We start from the raw sequence: 19,443 nt of genomic DNA on the forward strand, positions 1-19,443 counted from the left end.
CTACCACCTCCCAGAAGGGCTCATTAACCTCCCTGAACTTAGATGGCCCCATCTATAAAGTGAAGATTATAAAACAGTGAGGCTTTAATAATTTTACAAACACTCAGTAGGTGTGACTTTCATGGTGTTGGAGATGCTCATGAAATTGATGTGGGATTGATGGAAACAGGTTAAAGAGCCCCACCCTGGAAGTCAGGAGACCTGAATCCAGCCCCAGGTCAGTGGCTGTATTGCCACGAGGTCCTAGGAGCACAGGTACAGGGAATCATTTCAATGAACACTCCCAACTCTGGGTGGCGAGACTCAGAGAGGTTAAGTGACTTGCCCCACATCACACAGCTGGGAAATGACAGTGTTGAGCCCCAAGCATGGAACTTACTAAGATGACCCGGGTTTGAGACTCAGTTCTGGCACTTACTAGGTGACAGAGGGCTGTGTGGATCAACATTTCAATGCAGAGCAGCCACCCAGGGCAGTAGCCAGAGCTTTGAAGTCAGACCCAACTTCTGCCATCTTGAGTATTCTTAACCCTTCTCAGCCTCAAAGTCCCATATCCATTATAGGATGATGTCCACCACCATAACGAAAGTCACATCTACTGAGGGTTTTGGAAAAGGCTAACTTCTTAAATCCCCGCCATAATTGTCCCCATTTTATAGATGTGATAACCTAGGTTCAGGGAGGTTAAGGAGCTTTTCCAGAGTAAGGGGGATATAGGAGGTTGTTGTTCAATGAGTATGAAGTTACAGTTATACAAGATGTAAGTTCCACCGTTCTGCTATACAACATAGTGCCTTTAGTTAACAAGAAGGTATTCTTTACTTAAGATTTTGGTAAGAGGGTAGATCTCTTGTTAAGTGTTTTTTACTATACACAAAAATGAACAAAGAAAATAGACTAAAGGAAACTTCCAGAAGTGATGGAAATATATATTAGACGGATTATGGTGATGGTAACTTGAGTGTATCCACATAACCAAAGTTGCTAAATTGTATATATTATGTGCAGTATTATGTACATTAATTAGACCTTAATAAAGCTGGGGTTGGGAGGAGTTTTTCCATAAAGTGGTAGAGCTGGGATTTGAACCCAGGGAATCTTGCTCCAGAGCCCATGTTCTTCAGCACTGCACTGTGATAATGGATTAGATGAACCATTGGTGGCTATGAATCACCCAGTCCAGAGCCCCCGACACACAGCAGGCGCTCTGCAAACGTGAGTTGTCCCCAGCTCATCCAGCCTCCAGGAACCAGGCTGCTCCAGTACTCCAGCCCCTCCCCAGAGAGGAACAGAGCAGGGCAGGATGATGTAACTCAGCAATCCACCGGTAACACCCTCAACACTGACTTTGCTCATTAAAACCCTTGGGACTGCCCCTTGGGTCCCAATTCACTCAAGGCGGTTTGTCTGTTCCTCCCTCTGCCTCACTCCTCTTCTCAGTGAGGGGGTGGAAGCTTGGATAGGTGGTGACATTTGTCCAGTCATTCCCAGGGGTAGAGAGGCCTCTGAATCATTTGTTGGTAGAACAATCAATCAAAAGCAAACACTGGTCGCCAGGCTGAGATATCCATATGTGCAAATGGTAGTAGCACAGACTCTGCTTGTCAAAGCTGGAAAAGACCTGGGACATCAGTGAGCTCAGTGGGCCTCTGTGCTGGTTGCTCCTTAGAGTCCCTGGAGGAGAGCGGGAAAACCCCAGTGCCTAGGCTGCACCCTGGACTATTACTGGTTGGAGCCTGGACGTCAATATATTTTTTTCAACTTTTATTTTAGGTTCTGAGTTACGTTTGCAGGATGTACAGTTTAGTCACATAGCTAGATATTAGGCCCAGCATGCATTCGCTATTCTTCCTGATGCTCTCCCTCCCCACCACTGACAGGCCCCAATGTGTGTTGTCCCCACCCCACTCCCGCATTGTGTGAATATTTTTAAAGTTCCCCAGCTGCTTCTAATGTGCATGGAGGGCTGAGAACCACTGATTCCTATTGAGTAGTGGGGAAACTGAGGCCAGAGAGAAGCAGAGACCACCAAGGTTGGTCTAGCCCTAGGACCTAGTTCTCCCACCTCCCAGGCACCCTGCTGTCCCAAGTGAACAGAAAAGGGGCTTACCTGGGAAGCTCTTGTGGGCACTTGACATTTGATATCCCATCTAAGCTCTCTAGGGACCACAGGGGGTAAGAAAGGCAGTGACCATCAGTACACCCCACTTTACAAGTGAGAGAGCCATCCCAGGAAGGGAGAAGTCTCTTGGCTAAGACCGTAGGTACTGACTAAGCTGAGATTCAAACCAAGACATTAACCACCAGGCTCTACTGCCTACAACGTTGCTGACCCTTTGGTACATTCAGATATTCTGGAAGAGGAACCTCAACCCTATCTTAGGTTCAGACAAGTCTCCTAATTCCCAAGAGCCATCCATCTCTTATCTTTTTCCTTATTCAAGACAGCTGGGAGCTCTAAACCAACACTAAGGAAGGAGTCGGAACAGGCTGAATGGAGAGGCTGCAGGGAGTATGGGATAGTGGGATCCACCACCCTCATCTCATATTGGGAGCCCAGGGTCCTACATGAGTCTGAGATGGGAGAAGGGATCTTCTCCAAGTGCCCCCTCCGAGGCCTGACCCAGGTATGCAAGGGCTGTGGCAGAGAGCCTTCCTTAAAGAACAGAACCCCCAGTCTCCACTCAGCCCATTCTTCCCCTTTGCATTCACCATCTGGCCTCTGGAGACACTTGAGTTTGAGACCCTTGCTTTAAGGTCCTAAATCAGTAGCATCAGCCTCCCTTGGGAGCTTGTTGGAAATGCTCATTTTTAGGCCCCATCCTAAAACCCGCTGAATCAGAAATTCTGGGAGTGGGGCTCCAGCAATATCTCTGTGTGTGTGTGTGTGTGTGTCTGTGTGTGTGTGTGTGTGTGTGTGTGTGTTTTGAGACAGAGTCTTGCTCTGTCATCCAGGCTGGAGTGCAGTGGTGCGATCTGTTCACTGCAAGCTCCGCCTCCCGGGTTCACGCCATTCTCCTGCCTCAGCCTCCCAAGTAGCTGGTACTACAGGCGCCCGCCACCATGCCCAGCTAATTTTTTGTATTTTTAGTAGAGACAGGGTTTTACCGTGTTAGGCAGGATGGTCTCCATCTCCTGACCTCGTGATCCACCCACCTCGGCCTCCCAAAATGCTGGGATTACAGGCATGAGCCACCGTGCCCGGCTGCAATCTATGTTTTAACAAACCCTCCAGGTGATACCGATGAGCACCCTAGTTTAAGAACCATTGCTGGCCGGGCGCGGTGGCTCAAGCCTGTAATCCCAGCACTTTGGGAGGCCGAGACGGGCGGATCATGAGGTCAGGAGATCGAGACCATCCTGGCTAACATGGTGAAACCCCGTCTCTACTAAAAAATACAAAAAACTAGCTGGGCGAGGTGGCGGGCGCCTGTAGTCCCAGCTACTCGGGAGGCTGAGGCAGGAGAATGGTGTAAACCCGGGAGGCGGAGCTTGCAGTGAGCCGAGATCGCGCCACTGCACTCCAGCCTGGGTGACAGAGCCAGACTCCGTCTCAAAAAAAAAAAAAAAAAAAAAAAAGAACCATTGCTATAAGCCTCTGCTGCTCAAAATGTGGCCTGTGGACCAGTGACATGGACATCATCTGGGAGATTTTTAGGCAAGCAAATGTCAGGCCCTATCCCAGTCTTCCTGGATCAGAATCTGCATTTTAACAAGACTTCTCCAGACACTTCATGTGCACTTTAAGGTTTGAGAACTGTTGCTTTTGGATGCTCTTAGTGACAAAGTATGTGAAGGTCACCCTGTAAGAGCCAAGGTCACCTAGCTCTTGAGTGTGTTCACCCCACCATGCCCTTGCCCCCCTCGCAATTACCGCTCAGTCCAGACTCCTAGAACCACCAACCCCGCTCTGCTTTGGGTTCTGTAGAGTTAATTTTACAATCTCCCTAGAGTGAGTTCAGAGCAAAATTTTATGTGATATGATTATACAAGGTGAATTGTCCTGGATCTGTTTAATGAAACAGATACTGTGTTTAATTATTCCATGGGGAATTAAGTACAGTTAAGCTATTAATCAGGCCCCAGTTCTTTCCATCAACAAGAAGGTGGAGGGGAGGCTGGCCAGCCCGTGCCCTGCCAGGCACACCTGTATGACAGTTCCGGTGGAACCAGCACTCATTACCAATGTTCCATGGCTTTATTGCCCAATTTGCAGACAGCAATCAATGATCAGGAATCCTGAGTTAAATGAGGACTTTGGTTTTTAATTTTTCTTCTTCTTCTTTCCAACAAAGTAAATTGAGTTTCAAGAGAGGAAGCATTGCCATAGGAGGTGGCCAGGTGGACAAACATCTGCTGCTGAAATAGCTTGGATATCTATTGTGCTTTTGGAGGGATGTTTGGACTAAATGATGGAGCATGTAGGGAGTCAGGAGATACAGGAGGATGAATAGCATCGTGATAATCATAACACTAACCAATATTTATTGAGCACCTTGCTTGTCCCAGGCGCTGTACCAGGATCTTTGCAAATCTTTTTTTTTTTTTTTTTTTTTTTTGAGATGGAGTCTCGCTCTGTTGCCCAGGCTGTAGTGTGCCCCGGCTGGAGTGCAGTGGCGCGATCTTGGCTCACTGCAAGCTCCGCCTCCCAGGTTCACGCCATTCTCCTGCCTCAGCCTCCCCAGTAGCTGGGACTACAGGCCCCTGCCACCACGCCCAGCTAATTTTTTTGTATTTTTAGTAGAGACGAGGTTTCACTGTGTTAGTCAGGATGGTCTCGATCTCCTGACCTTGTGATCCACCCGTCTCGGCCTCCCAAAGTGCTGGGATTACAGGCATGAGCCACCGCGCCCAGCGATCTTTGCAAATCTTATTTCGCTCGATTTGTACAGCATCTGTAGGACGTGGGTCTTATCCAGATCACCGCTTGGCAGATGGGTACACTGAGGCTGAAGATGGAGTAACGTCTCCAAAGTCACATAGCTCATGTGGGGAGGAGCTGGGTTCTAAACCCTGGCAGTCTGACTGCAGAGTCATCTATGAACAGACCCCAGGTCTCAGACAACAGTCTGAAGGTGAAGTGAGCAGTAGGCAGCCTAGAAGTCATGCTTCCCAGGTCCTGGAGTGAAAAGAGGGCAGGAGCTGATCAGACCAGGTGCTCTATTTTTCTTTTTAAAATTTTATTTATTTTTATATGTTTAGGATGTACAAGTGCAGGTTTCTTAATATATGTAAATGTATAAAATAAACATTTTATATACGTATGCACGTGCATGTATATGTACCACATTTTCTTTATCCAGTCCTCCACTGATGGACACTGAGGTCGATTCCATACCTTTGCTGTTATGAATAATGCTGCACTAAACATGTGTGCAGGTGTCTTTTTATGTAATGATTTCTTTCTCTTTGGGTAGAGACCCAGTAGTGGGATTGCTGAATTGAATGGTACGTCTATTTTTTGTTCTTTGAGTAATCTCCATACTGTTTTCCATTAGGCTCAGTCTGGGATAGGTGTAGGTTGGAACTCTGCCTTCAATGCCCACTGTGTGGACTTGGGCAAGTTACTTCCTGCTTCTGAGACTCCTCTTCTCTGTGTCTAAAATGGAGCCAGTATTAAGAATTCCTACTCTCTAGGCTACTTCAGAGCACGGAATGAGATCATGCATGCAGAGTGCCCCACATAGCTCCCGACGCCAACAGATGCTCAGGCAACATACATTCCCTTCCTGCCCCTCAGACAGAGGCGGCTGGTGTCCCACAGAGGCTTGCAGTCAACAAGGACACTCTGTCATCTCCATCCCACCTGCATCCATGACTAGGACACCTGGAGCTACCTGAGAAACTCCTTCCTTTTTCTTGAGCCATCCTGCAGCCCTCTTTCAGCAACCACTTGAAATGGTGAGAGGTGGCCAAGCCTAGAAGTTTGGATCTGTGTTGTTGCTGGGTGCTGGGTGACGAGCACCGTCTCTATCACCTGGGTGTCTCCCCTGAGAGTAGCAGCTATTCCGAATCACCAGGAATGCTGTGAGGTGATGGGGGAGTGGGGAAATTCTGAACAAGGAAAATAGAGCATACAACATGCTAGATTTTTCCTAATCACTCAGATACATCTGGTCTTAGCTCATTATAACAGTACGGGCCCAATTAGCCAGATACATTGTAAATAATCTATTTTAAGGATAAAAAATATGCTTGTCAGCAGCATAAATATCTCCCAAGCAGCCATGATGTTCCGGGGGACTTGGTGGGGAAGGACTCTTGCCACAGATTCTGATGTGTTCTGCAAAGAAAGGGAGGCCTTCGCCACACTGCAATTTGGCAGTTGCGAGTTTCAATTTAGTTCAACAACCGTTCACTGAGCACCTGCTGAGTACAGGCAGTGGGAAGAAGTGGGGTTGAGGCTGCTGGTGCCTGGGAAAGATCCCTCCTGGAACCAGGCAGGCCTGATCTGGATGGTGCTTCCTATCTGTGTGACCATGAACAAGTCACGTCACCTCTCTGAGCCTCAGTTTCCTCCCTGGTGAGGAGCGGACAGTAGTCCTTTTCCTTTCAGGGTAGTCAGCAGGATTAAATAAGATAATGGGTATCCATCACCCAGCAAGGGATTAGGACTTAATTTTTAAGAGCCAGCTGGGCTCCCCAGTGCAGCCTGGGGGACTCACCACCCTCGTTCAATAAACAGAATTCTCCTGTTGCCTGCTCTGGCGGGCACCGGGTAGTGTTTCGCCTTGTGAGAAGCAGCAGGTCTCTGTTCATGGTTTTGGAGCTCCTGCCCTCTGATTCTCCAGCTGGGGCTCAGAAGTGAGGCTGTGATTCCTTTTCTCTGTTCCCAACACCCTCCAGGTCCCCTTTCTGCACTTTCCTCAGCTCCTCCTTCGTGGGAGTTTCAGCAGCTCCAGGAGCTGACTGCCTCTCCCCATGAAATTCCCAGGTTCTCTGTAACCTGTCTTTCAAGTCAGAAATGCCCCCTCCCAGTTTGCATGACAATCCATCCTCTCATTTCACCACGACACTTCCCTGAAGAATAAAGAAAGGTAGGACAGAAATGTGTGAAGATGATGATAAAAATAGTCCCACTTAAACCCTGCCCTCAGATAGCTTACCGTCTGGTGGGGAGACAGACTACAGAAGTGGGGGGTTTCTGCACAGCATAATGAGAGCTGTGGGGGGCTGCGGGGAATGGAGAGGGGAACTGCGGAACCCAGAGGAAGCACCCGCCTGAGCTCAGGGAGTCTGAGAAGATGACCTGAAAACAGAACAGTATCAGTAATAACAATAGCCAACATTTATTGATCACCTGCTGAACCCAACGCACCATGCTAGAAACTTTATATGTTTTTTTCTACTTTGTACAACAACCCTATTATTATCCTGTGAGGAGATACCACTACTACACAGAAAAACTTGGTACTTAAAAGCCAAGAGTTTGAAGCCAGACTGCTTGGGTTCAAATCCTGGCTCTGCCAGTTATTAGCTATATGACCTTGAGCAAATTACTTAACCTCTCTGTGCCTCAGTTTTCTCTTCTGTTAAATGGAGCTAATGATGATACCTCATAAAGTTGTTGTGAAGATTAAGTGGAATTAAGAGCTATATTAATATATTTATTAATATACAAGTATGTCATCTAAAATATACAATTAATATGTATTAACATAAATAATATATAACATAATAATATGCTGTATGTTATATTATAGTAACACATACTTATATATAGGGTTTGCCTGGCATATAGTAATCACCAAACAAGTAACATTGTTATCCCCAAAGAGAAGGTGGTGGCCAAGAATATTCCAGAGAGAAACAGCATTGAGGTGAGAAGCATCGGGGTGTGTTTAGAGCTCTAAAAGGAGTGAATTGAGCTAAGTTGTTATTCTTTTTGTTTTTTAGAGGCAGGGTCTTGCTCTGTCACCCAGGCTGAAGTGCCGTGGCATCATCATAGCTCACTGCAGCCTCGACCTCCTGGGCTCAAACAATCCTCCCACCTCAGCCTCCTGAGTAACAAGGACTACAGGCATGCACCACCATGCCCAGCTATTTTATTTTATTTTTTTTGTAGACACAGGGTCTTGCTATGTTGCCCAGACTGGTCTTTAACTCCTGGCCTCAAGCCATCTTCCAGCCTTGGCCTCCCAAAGTGCTGGGATTATAGGTGTGAGCCATCTCACCCAGCCTGTGTTATTACACTTAATTGTTAATTGTGTTACTGTGTTGTGCTGTGAAAAACAGTAACCACTGCCAGCACCATCTGACTGGATCTTTTGAACTCCTCCTCCCTCTGACTGTGTCCTCTCTCCTCTCTCTGCAGAGTGGCCAGAGTTCGTGAGGAACTATGCCCCATGGTGGGCCACTCACACACTGGACTGGCTCAAGTTCGGCAAGAAAGTGCTGGTGGTTCACTTTGAGGACCTGAAGCAGGACCTCTTCATCCAGCTGGGCCGGATGGTCAACCTGCTGGGCGTGGCTGTCAGGGAGGACCGGTTGCTCTGTGTGGAGAGCCAGAAGGATGGTAACTTCAAGCGCTCGGGGCTCCGGAAGCTCGAGTATGACCCGTATACTGCAGACATGCAGAAGACCATCTCTGCCTATATCAAGATGGTGGACGCGGCCCTCAAAGGGCGGAACCTCACGGGTGTCCCCGATGACTACTACCCAAGATGATGCGTCCACACAGGGGGAGGGTAGACTGGGAGTCCTGACCATGTAGGCCCTGAGGACTCAAGACCCCTGGTGACCCCCACTCATCTGTCCTCTCTTTGGTCTGGGGACAATCTCCTTGGCTGCTCTTTGCCTTCAATGAGTTTCCTGCATGACAGAGGAGGCTCAAGGGAAGAGATTGTCCAGGCACTACCACTCTGCTCACGTATTCCCCCCTTGGCAATGTGGAGCATCTTGTTTTGGGGGTTCTAGTTACATGGACTCTTTTCTGTCTCCTGTGTCCCTGCCCCCACCACTCTGAGTTCTGCTTGTGGGAGGGAGGGCTCATCCATATCACGGAGACTTGCTGGATGCCCTGTGGCAATTGTCGAGGCTCTTGATGCAAGAGCCCAGGGGGCTATTGTAAAAATGTGGCCCCAGATGCTTGTCCCTTCTGGGCTGAGCTTGCACAGCCCCCTTCTCATCTCCACCCAAGAAGCGCTGGCACTGATGTTTAACTCAGGCCACCTTCTGTTCTAAAGAAAGATTGCTGGGAAGTTTCTCCGTGGCCTTAGGTTTCTGACATCCTGGGTAGGGTGGGGAGGCATTGGTGCTCACGGTAGGTTAACTGGAGACACCATGTGGGGCCATTGGTGTCATGAGACCCCCCCCCCAGGCCACACTGCTTCTCAGAAACAAGCTGCTTGCCTTTCCACCTCCAGGGCATGAACCCTGCCCCTTTCTATCCATGCTGTGTCCAGGAGGTGACCTTGAAATCCTGATACCACCTTCAGGGAATCTCAGGCACCAACAATGAGCCCACAAGGATGGCCACATGCCACGTGCAGAATTTGAGTTAAGAGAGAGCCCCAGTGAAACATCTCTCCACGGTGGGCTCCAGTCGGTCTTACACTGCCCTTCTGACCCCTACAAATGGGTACTTTGCTATCCAGGTGAGACAGCAAGAGTGCTCTTAATCAGATGGAACCACACCCAAAATGGACTCCCCACTACCTTCCCAGACCATCTGTCTCCCCTTGATCATAGTCCAACAGGGCCAGCTTCCCTTGAGGACCCTTTAAGGAATGGGGTGAATGAAATTGTGTCATTTCTATACAAACACTGCTCTCTTGATGCTGAGATGCCAAACCAAAGGATTTCTGAGGACCTGAATCACAGAGCATCAATCTTACAAAGTGTTGGTCCAGAGTCATCTCTTCCCCAACCCTGGACACTAGTGGCTTCCCACCTGGTCCAAACCTGCACCATCCATCATTGTGTAGATGAAAAAGCCATAGGTCGCAGCCTCTTTGCTATTCTGTTGGAGCAGCCTCCCTAAGCGGTCCCTCTGAAGCCTTGGGGTGCAGGTAAATGCTCATTCCCAAGTAGCAAAGAGACCACGGAGAAGATGCGTGTAAAGAGATATATTTTTGTAAGAGGAATATGATTAATACATTCCGCCCATTGGAACCAGGCCATGCAAAGGAAGGACACAGGGATTAGACCTGTGGCACCCTTCCCTGATTCCCTCATCTGTAGGACTTGGGCTGCCCCAGGCCCACCCACGGGGCTCTGAATGTATTTTGTACCGTGTTTCTTTCCCCCAGGCGAATTTCTAGTCTTCTTTCATGAAGCAGTGGAGGGGTTGGCCTCCTTTCCACTGGGAGGTTGACACTCTCTGCAAGACTCTTGGTCCAAGACCTGGGTCAGTTCTTTGCTGGTGGTCCCCTCTGACCACAAGCTTCTGTCTGAAGATTCCTCAGGTCAACACCATCATTAAATGCGAGTTTTGTTGATGATTCTACCATGTGGTAGAGTGTTGTGTAAGACAGGTTCACAAATGGGATGTTTTCCTGGGGGGGGGGTGTGTGTGTGCGTGTGTGTATGTGAGAGAGAGAGAGAGACAGAGACAGTGAGAGACAGAGAGGCATAGAGAGACAGAGAGAGAGAGACAAGAAACAGAGATAGAGACAGAAAATGTTCAGGGTGGCAGGTGGGTTGGTGTATAACTACTTTTGTGCCTGTGTGACTGGCATAGCTGCTCAGGAAGAATTACATGCCTCTGTGTATAAAATTGCCTTTGTGTTCTCCTGCCTCTCTGTGTTTTGAAACTGTATCCCACAAGTTGCCATTATGACCATCCATTTATAATGGGTCTGTGCAGGTCCTTGTATATGGAATTGCACCCGTGTAAAGGAGAAAATGGTCAGTGTGCATGAAACCCATGTGTGAGAAGCTGCCTGTCTATTTGGGGAGGGCATGCCTTCCACATATGCCTTTTGTCCTTGGCTGCTGTGACAGGGAGGAATTGTGGGGAGAAGCGGTGGGTGGGATGAGGTCACTGGAGTGTCGTGGAAGTATTCCTGCCTGAGTATGTGCACAGGTATGGAAGAGGTTATCTATGAGAGGCAACCCTTCTGTGTATGTTTGTAAGAGAGAGAGTGTGTGTATGTAAGAAAGAGAGAGAGCGCGACAGAGACACAGAGACAGACCCTGAGCGTAATGCTTTGCACAGGCATATGCAGCAGGGAAGTCAGGGAGAGTCCAGGAGTACAGAGAAGTCCACTCTGTTCCCTGGTGGGTGGGGATGAGTGTTTCTAAACCTCCATATACCGCTGAAGGAAGACCCTGTGTTCTTCCTCCTCATGCATCAGAGGGGCTTCTGTGAGGAGGTGCTAATGTCCAGGGGCTGTTTTCCAGCCAGAGGGAGAGGCAAAGTGTTATATACTGCCACATGGACAGTAAGCAGGGGATGAGCTGGGCCAGGCAGAGGAAAGAGAGAGGGGCTTCTCCTCCCCCAGGCAGGGAGAGCTCAGGAGGACTGAGAGTGCTGGGGTGACTGTGGTGGGGAGGGGAGAGGAAAATCTCTGAAACGGTGTGAGTTTGTTCCAGAATCCAGAAGAACATGGCCTTTCAGCCTTTCTCTAAGGGTTCATCTTGGCTCACAAAAGTCATTATATGATGACTGATTGAGCTCTGATCTGGGGCCCAGGCTACACTCTGTCCCCAGTATTAAACCAAGGCTGACCTGGTCACAGACTGAGCCCAATCCTAGAGCCTTGAACCTGATCACAGACTGAGCCCTAATCCTGTGCACATACTGATCCACAAACCCTCATTCCAGCCCCACACTGACTGAGTCACATTGGACTGAGTCCCAAACTACTTATACTGAGCCTTGACCCTACTCATCGACTACCCTCCAACCTGGGTCACAGACTGAGCCCTGACCTGCCTCAGAACTAATGCTGATAGTGTCTCCTGACTGAGTCCTAATCTCTGTCATGCACTGAGCTCTGATTCTGGTCACAGGTGGAGCCCCAGTCCTGGCCCTGCATAAGTCATGATCTTGGTCACTCCAAGCCCTGGGTCTGGTCCTGCCCCTGATCTCAGATCAAGAGGTCACAGGCTGAGCCGTGAACCAATGTTCCAGTTTTCTTTCACTTTTCTAAATATTATTCACGCAACCAAATCCTCCCAACTGGAAGTGCAGAAAGCCATGCAGCGTCTACCCCAAGCTCTCACGGATCCTTCTCAGAATTCTCAGATTATGTGCCTTATGCAACTCCCTGCTTTCCACCTGCCTACTGTGCTTTCAAACCACAGATCACTGTCAGGTGGGAGGGGGTGGTGCGAAAGCCCTTTAGGCTGAAGGTGGGGCTGGACAGTTTACCAGGCTCTTCTTCGGCGAATTTCTGCCCTTCCTATCACACTTCATCAGCCATCTGGAATAAAATCTTTGTATTTCAGACCCCGAAAAAACCAAGGTATCATTCATTCATTCATTCATTCAGCACATATTTACTGAGCATCTACCATGTGCCAGGCACTGCTCTCAATTCTAGGAACTATAAAAGTAATAAGACAGACAAAAATCTATGCTACAGCAATGTATGTTTTACCGGTACTGAGCAGATATCTCAAAGTAATCAGAAAGCTTTCAGGGAGAAGATGGTGACACAAAGAAGGAAAAGGACTCAAGTGGCTCCTGACCAACCCCATGAGGTTGTTAAAACAGAGATCATTAACTCCATTTTGTAGGGAGACATTGTTGCTCAGAGGCAGGCAGTGGCTGGTCCAAGCCACACAGAAACTAATAGTGTTACACACACAACCTATGGGTGCAATTGTTTGGCAGGTGACCACAACCAAGGAGGATTTAACAGGGGGATTTTATTACTTATCACAAGTAAGTAGGACACTAGGGGAGGTTCCCAAAGCAGTGCCTCCATGAACAACGGTGAACACAGGGCTTGTATTGAGCTAGTGAGCCGAGCCATTGTATGCAGAGATGGGGTCAAGGCCACACAGGTGCAGTCGAGAATCATCCTTCCACATATATTGCATGCATAGAAAATGGCCAATAAATTCCTCCCTGGGATTGGACAGGGTGTGGGGTTAGTATGGTAATGAGGAGAGTTCGCCAAAGTTCATCTCCAACTCAGGCATCTGTGGATCCAACTGGGTTTTGATATTCCAGAGCTGAGCTTCTTCCTGGAACTTTTTCGAAACAGCAGGAACTCAAGGTGCAACAGTCACAAGTGGATACTTGTTCACAGTGCATTCCCCAAAACCCAGAAAGCCTAGGTTGCTATAGCAGAGCTGGGGCCACTGCTGTCTTCTCCAAGGGCCTAAAAGTCCTTTCCACATACAGAGAGTGACAAGGCCCTTGCACCCAAAGAAGAAGGAAAGCTTTGGATCCAAGCATTTCCCAGTGTAGGATCCATGCCTGGCCTGGAAACCAGGACACCTGGACTCTTGTCCTGCTGCTGCCTGGGGCTCACTATGACTCCAGGACTCAGGAGAAAGACCAGGGCTCGGAATCTGCTGATTTTGGGGATACCTTCTGGATTCTCCTGTAACCCCAGAGGAGGCTGTAGACACATCCCAGTGGAAAATGTGGGAGTAGGCAGAGGGGGAGGCAAAAAGGATCCTGGGAGTAGATCCTCAGGGACCCAACCTCCTCCCAGAGGCCCAGCCCCCCTTTCTTCCCCTTTCTCTCCTTCATTGTTTTCTCGCCACATCCCTCCCCCTTTTCTCTGTTTTTCTTTGCCCAGCCTCCTGTTCTCAATTCCCCTCTTTGTGGTCTCTGATTTCCTCCAGCTGCTCATTAAATCTCTTTTCTTTCCTGCCTTTCTGCCCCTCCTTCTCTTCTCTCTTCTCCTCTTCCTTCCTCCCCCCCTTTCTCTCCCTCCCTTTCTCCTTTTCTCTCTTCCTTGATTTTTGTTTCTGCCTGTGCAAACTCTCTCCATCTCTACCTCTTGATCTCTGAGCTCTCTGCCTCTCTCTACACCTCCTGCCCCCCACCCCTGTTGTCCTCTCCCATCTCCTCATCCTCTTCCTGAAGAGTGGGGGCGACTCAGCAGGATCCAGACATAGTGAGACAAACGCTACCCAGGCTGGTAACCAAGGAGGTGGTTTCCTTAGCAACAGAATCTGCAGGCACACGCTCCACTGCCCCAGCCCTTAGCTATTACAGTAAGAGAGAGAGAGAGAGAGAGAGAGAGAGAGAGAGAATGGGGTGTGGGGTTGCAAGCCTTAAAACAGTAAAGAAACTACTATGTGCTCCTCATGAGAGGGGACAGTGCTCAGAGACCAGCTCAGTGCCTGGCACTTTGGGGGCACTCAACAATGTGAGAAGTGTGGGGTTTTGGGGTCAGAGAGAGGCACAGAGTATGGAGAGAGCTGGGGAAGAATCTGCAGGACACGGTAACACACTGGATGTGGGGATGGGGAGATGACAGGACAAAGAGGACCCCAAGGTTCTGGCCTGAGCAGCTCCAGGGAGGGAACAGAGGAGCCAAGCAGAAAGGGAGAAAAGACGTTGATTTGGCACGGCTCCCTGTCCCCAAGAGTTCGCCACCTAAGTTGGGGGTGGGAGGAGGGAAGGTAAGAGACGACAGAAATATCTCATTCAATTCTCTCTTATAAATAGGCAACGAGGAACATGGGAGAGGGAACATGTACAGTTTTAAATTACTGAACTTTGATAAGTTAAATGATTTGCTCAGGGGACACAAAAGTTGGTGGCAGCACTTGGATTTGAACCTGGGGATGATCCAAGGCCCATCCAGAGGGTGGAGGGGACAGAAGAGGGCAGAATATGCAGAGAGAGAGAGAGAGAGAGAGAGAGAGAGAGGCAGAGAAAGGACAGAGAGAGAAAAAGGACAGGGAGAGAGAAGCAGAGAAAGAGAGATTTACATCATTGATCTGGCATTTCTTCCCACTGGGAAAACAAAAATATGTTCACTTTTAGAGAAATGAGAGGAGACAAAGGCGCCCCACTGTATGATAGCTTTGGCGGTTATAAATAACTGTCCCCAAAGAAAACACCTGTCAAGACACATTCACTTCCAGGGAGACAAATTGTATCCCCAGTCCATGTTGATATTTAAATGACTCAGTGGATGTCAGGGGGCAGAGGGCAGAAAGCTGATCAATGTAACACGGAAACCTAGCTCAGCTTTCCCAAAAAGCAATAAAACGGGTAGGTGCAGAGAGCTGTAAATCTGGATGATAATAATATCTGTCCTCGCAAAAGCAACATGTTTATTTATCATGTTTGCAGGTTTACTGTTGCCCCTCAGATTTACAGTCAGCAATCTGCCGGTGAGCACAGGGAGGAACACGAGAATGAGAACAAACTGGTAGAGCACTGAGAAGGAAGAAATGATAAAATATTTATCCCCTCCCCCCACCCTCTCTGCCCCGGCTGCCTTAAATCCAATTTCAAACAAAGGTGGTGATTTATCCGAGCGAGGCTGGGCAGCTCTATTTCAGGCCTCTGACAGCTAATTGAAATGAGCAGTCATTATGGAATGGAATGTGTTGCAGCAAAATGATTTTTGTGTATTCTGGAGTCATTGCTAAACAATTATGGAGAAATGAACAGCCAGCCAGGGGTGAGAGAGAGGGTATAGCACTTGATGGCGACAGACTTTTCCGTGTCCTTTCAAAGTGAGGGACAAAAGGGAGGAAGATAAATTCTTTTCTGAGACATAAGTTAGGTGCCTAACCTGTTACCATAATTACCTTGGCTTCCAGAACTTGCAATGCCTAGTTGTTATCCCAGACCTCCTGAATCAGATTTTCTAAAATATGAGGACCAGAAGTCCTCTTGTATTTCCCAAAGCTTCCCAGGTATAGGGACCACTGCAATAAGAGACGGTGCACCAGGAGGGTGGGTTACAATGATCCTGTAGACTTGCTGTGAGGCAAAGGTGTGTTTACAATGGACCTATTGATAACTACTGGCCCCAATGTAGGCACTGCTATGACAGCAGAGCACAAAGCATTGCTGATATTATCCGTGCATCCATGGCTCTTCATGCATTTTGATCTATGTATTCCTATAGTTAGCATACTACCTGGCACATAGTAAGTGCTGTGGAGATGTCTGTTGATTTTCTGAATAAGTGAATCAAGGAATATTAAAGGATATTGAAATAAAAGCCACAAGTCGCTTGCCAGACCAGGCCTGAGCCAGTCCTTTAGCTGCCCTGAATATTACCTCTAGTAATACAGAATTGTTTCTTATTGTCCAAACCCCATCTTGGACCCCCAAAGCCAATGGTGTGGTGCAGTCCACCACCCCAGCTCTCAACAGCCAACATACCTCTTCCCAAATTCACATTCAGTGGCATTCCATGGGTAGCTTAAAATTGGCCATGGTGGGAATATACACCGTGGAAACTGGCAAATGCTACAAATCAGGTTTTTCTTTTCATTTCTTCCTTCCTTCCTTCCTACCTTCCCTCCTTCCTTCCTTCCTTCCTTCCTTTCTCTTCTCTTTTTTCCTCTTCTTCTCCTTCCCATTCCCCCTGACCACCTCCTTCTTCTTCTTCTTCTTCTTCTTCTTCTTCTTCTTCTTCTTCTTCTTCTTCTTCTTCTTCTTCTTCTTTTTGGAGAAAAACTTAAGTACCAGCACATCACTGCCCAAAGCACAAAGGCACATACTATGCTATTTCTTTTCTTTTCCATATCTTCATTCATACTGTCTCCTCCACTTGAAAGCCTTTATCTGGCTGATGTCTTGGCCTCCTTATAACTTCTCTGAGCCTCCTCCTTTTCCAGGCAGTTTCCCCTGACTACAGAGTCCAGATTTGATTCCTCCTGTAACCTCCCTTATCACAGCTCTGGACTTGGCCATTTAGTTTAGTAATTGTGTGTGTGTGTGTGTGTGTGTGTGTGTGTGTGTGTGCGCGTGTGTGTCTCACAAAGAGATGGGCTTCATTATGATGAAACAAAATCTTCATTTCTGGATTCGCATTGTGCCTCTTGGTACAGACTAGATGATGTGCAAGTGTTCAGCTGATAAAGAATGAATACATCAATTATATTTAACACCATCTACCAACCTGTTGGCCTCACAAATCTTTGAGTCAGTAGGTAGAAAGATCTGCCTGCCCAGAGACTGGCCAAGGAGAAAGGGAAAGAAGAAACTACAGTGATGATAATAGCAAATATTTATTGAATAATAATTCTGTGCTGAGCACTATGCTGGGAGCTTCATATATGTAACATCAATGAAGCATCCATGGGGGGCAGAGACTCCTATTGCCCCTATTTTTCAGCTGGGGAAATCAAAGCTCAAAAAGATGAAGTTATTTTCCCAAGGTCACACAGCTTGGAAATAATGGACTTTGAACCCAGGGAGTCTAGTTTCAGAGTCCATATATTTAACCACTATTCTGCATCGTAGGGGGGCACATGTGTCCTGAGTCAAGAAGACAGGGTGGGTCTTGCAAGGCAGCAGTGAGGGTTGTCGGTGGTAGCATCCAACAAGAAGGAGACTGCTGCAACACAAGAGATGAGGGAAGAAAACAGAGCCAGCAAAGTGCTGGCCTTTCTGGGGCTGAGGACCCATGGGGTAATGTGAGATGAAGATCAGGCCACCACAAGGGAAGCAGGCTGGGAGCTGGTGATACAGACACCTTTGGGTTCTTAGCTGCACAGTTGACTTATAGGTTCCCATGGCAACTGCCAAGCAATAATCTCTTATTCCACAGCTCAGTGGTTCCCTAGAAATTCTTTCCTCCTTGCTTCTACCACTACACCCCCCAGCCCATGGAGGCAGGGTGGCAGTTTCTTCTCCAGGAATGACTACACTGGAGAAGAAACCATAGCCCAAGACCCTTTTGTTGCAACAGTGGAGGAGGGAAATTTGAGTGGAGGCAGAAAAAAAGAGAAAAGGGACTTAAAACCTCAAAAGTCATATCATCCAACTGGAAAGGGTCTGGGAGAGGAAGAGGAATTCTCAGAACCCCTTAAAAATTTAATGAAAACCATGAATTGATTCTCCAGAAAAATAAGTGCAAGCACATATACACATGCTCGCAAAGTTTTATGTATAGTTTTAAGGAACATTTGGACCCCTTGGGACTGAAATTAGGAAATAAAAATCAATGAATCCAGTGGTTTCCAAATTAGGGCAGTGGAATTCTGTCTTTAATCAAAACTAAGTGCAAAATCCTAATCTCTAATAGTGGTTCTCAAGCAGAAATGATTTTGCACCCCAGGGGATATTCAGCAATGTCTGGAGATATTTTTGGTTTTCATAACTAGGGGAAGGGGGAGTTGCTAATGTCATCTACCGGGTAGGAATGATGCTGTTCAATGTACTCCAATGCACCCACCACAACAAAGTGTGATCTGACACAAAATGTCAACAGTGTTGATGCTGACAAGCCCTGGTGTAATATAATAAATAAAGGTGGGGAGTGGGGGATAGAACACCTCCAGTGTCAGACAAACCTGATTTACATTTAGACTCAGCTGTGTGACCTAGGACCAGCTGTCAAATGTCAGAGAGCCTTAGTTCTCTCATCTCTAAAATGGAGGTCATCGTGGAGTTTAACTCATGAGAGTGTTGTATTAGTCACCGTGCTATATACACAGGAAAAAAAAAAAGAGCGACAGTATTATTATCTTTATTATCATCACTATTATTGTTAATATTGTCATGGAAGATTTTACAAATGAAGAAATCAGCTTGTAATAACTCAGAGAAGTGTTTGCCATTGGCTAACTTGAGGGATCAAGGACATGATTAAGCCATGAAGTGCTTTGTCAGCTGAAAACCTGGCACAACAGTGTGGTCATGAGGCTTATTTTCTCTCTGTAGCTCATAAACTAGCCCTAACGGGTATGAACTTCCCTCAGTAACATCAAGTAGGGAAACCTGTCATAGGGACTACCTTGAAGTAGCCAGAAAAACCCATGTGGATATGTCCAGTGTGGTGGATTAGTCCAAAGCCTCACTATAATTGTACGAATATGTTTCCCACTTTCACCTATTCAAACCTCGATATTCATCCTTGGAAAAAATCTTGATTCAAGAAATCTAAGTGTGTTGACTGTCTTTGCTTGGGGTCCTTTGAAAGCAGATCTTGAGGCAAGGATTTGTGTATAGGTTGTTTAATTGAGAGATGACCCTAGGGAGCAGGAGAAGTGAGACAAGAAAGAAAAAGACCAATGTACACCGCATTATCAAGTCATGACTTTGGGTCATGGGGGTGAGATTCCACTAGGACCTCCCAAGAAGTATATAGAGTGCCTCTCAGGGCCAACTGCCAGAAGGAGTTGGGAGTATCTATTCATCAGCTCTCCACTTTTACTAGTTGAGGGTTGTCCCTGGGGCTAATAACTCCCCTTGCATAGGCCCAAGCAAGATACACCTGAAGTTAACGACACTAGAGAAGCCAAGGGCCAAAAGTAGGGTGTGTGGCATATGCTTGAGGCAAAATACAAAAGAGGGAGTGAATGGGAAGCCTCACAAAATTGTCTATGCCAGCCACAACT

At 47.5% G+C, this 19,443-nt stretch overlaps 1 protein-coding gene across 9 annotated transcripts in view; it reads left to right on the forward strand.

Annotated features, from left to right (window-relative positions):
• WSCD2 (WSC domain containing 2) overlaps nucleotides 1–10,447 on the forward strand; it is a 125,669-nt gene extending 115,222 nt beyond the window's left edge. For all 9 annotated transcript variants that reach the window (XM_077954857.1, XM_077954859.1, XM_077954855.1 and 6 more), the window contains one exon: nucleotides 8,315–10,447. In XM_077954857.1, the coding sequence (XP_077810983.1) occupies nucleotides 8,315–8,667 (353 nt within the window). In that variant the 3' untranslated portion in view covers nucleotides 8,668–10,447. The remainder of the gene's footprint in view (nucleotides 1–8,314) is intronic.
• Nucleotides 10,448–19,443: the final 8,996 nt, after the last annotated feature.

This window comes from Macaca mulatta, chromosome 11, assembly GCF_049350105.2.
Source record: "Macaca mulatta isolate MMU2019108-1 chromosome 11, T2T-MMU8v2.0, whole genome shotgun sequence".
In the NCBI taxonomy this organism is placed as follows: domain Eukaryota; kingdom Metazoa; phylum Chordata; class Mammalia; order Primates; family Cercopithecidae; genus Macaca; species Macaca mulatta.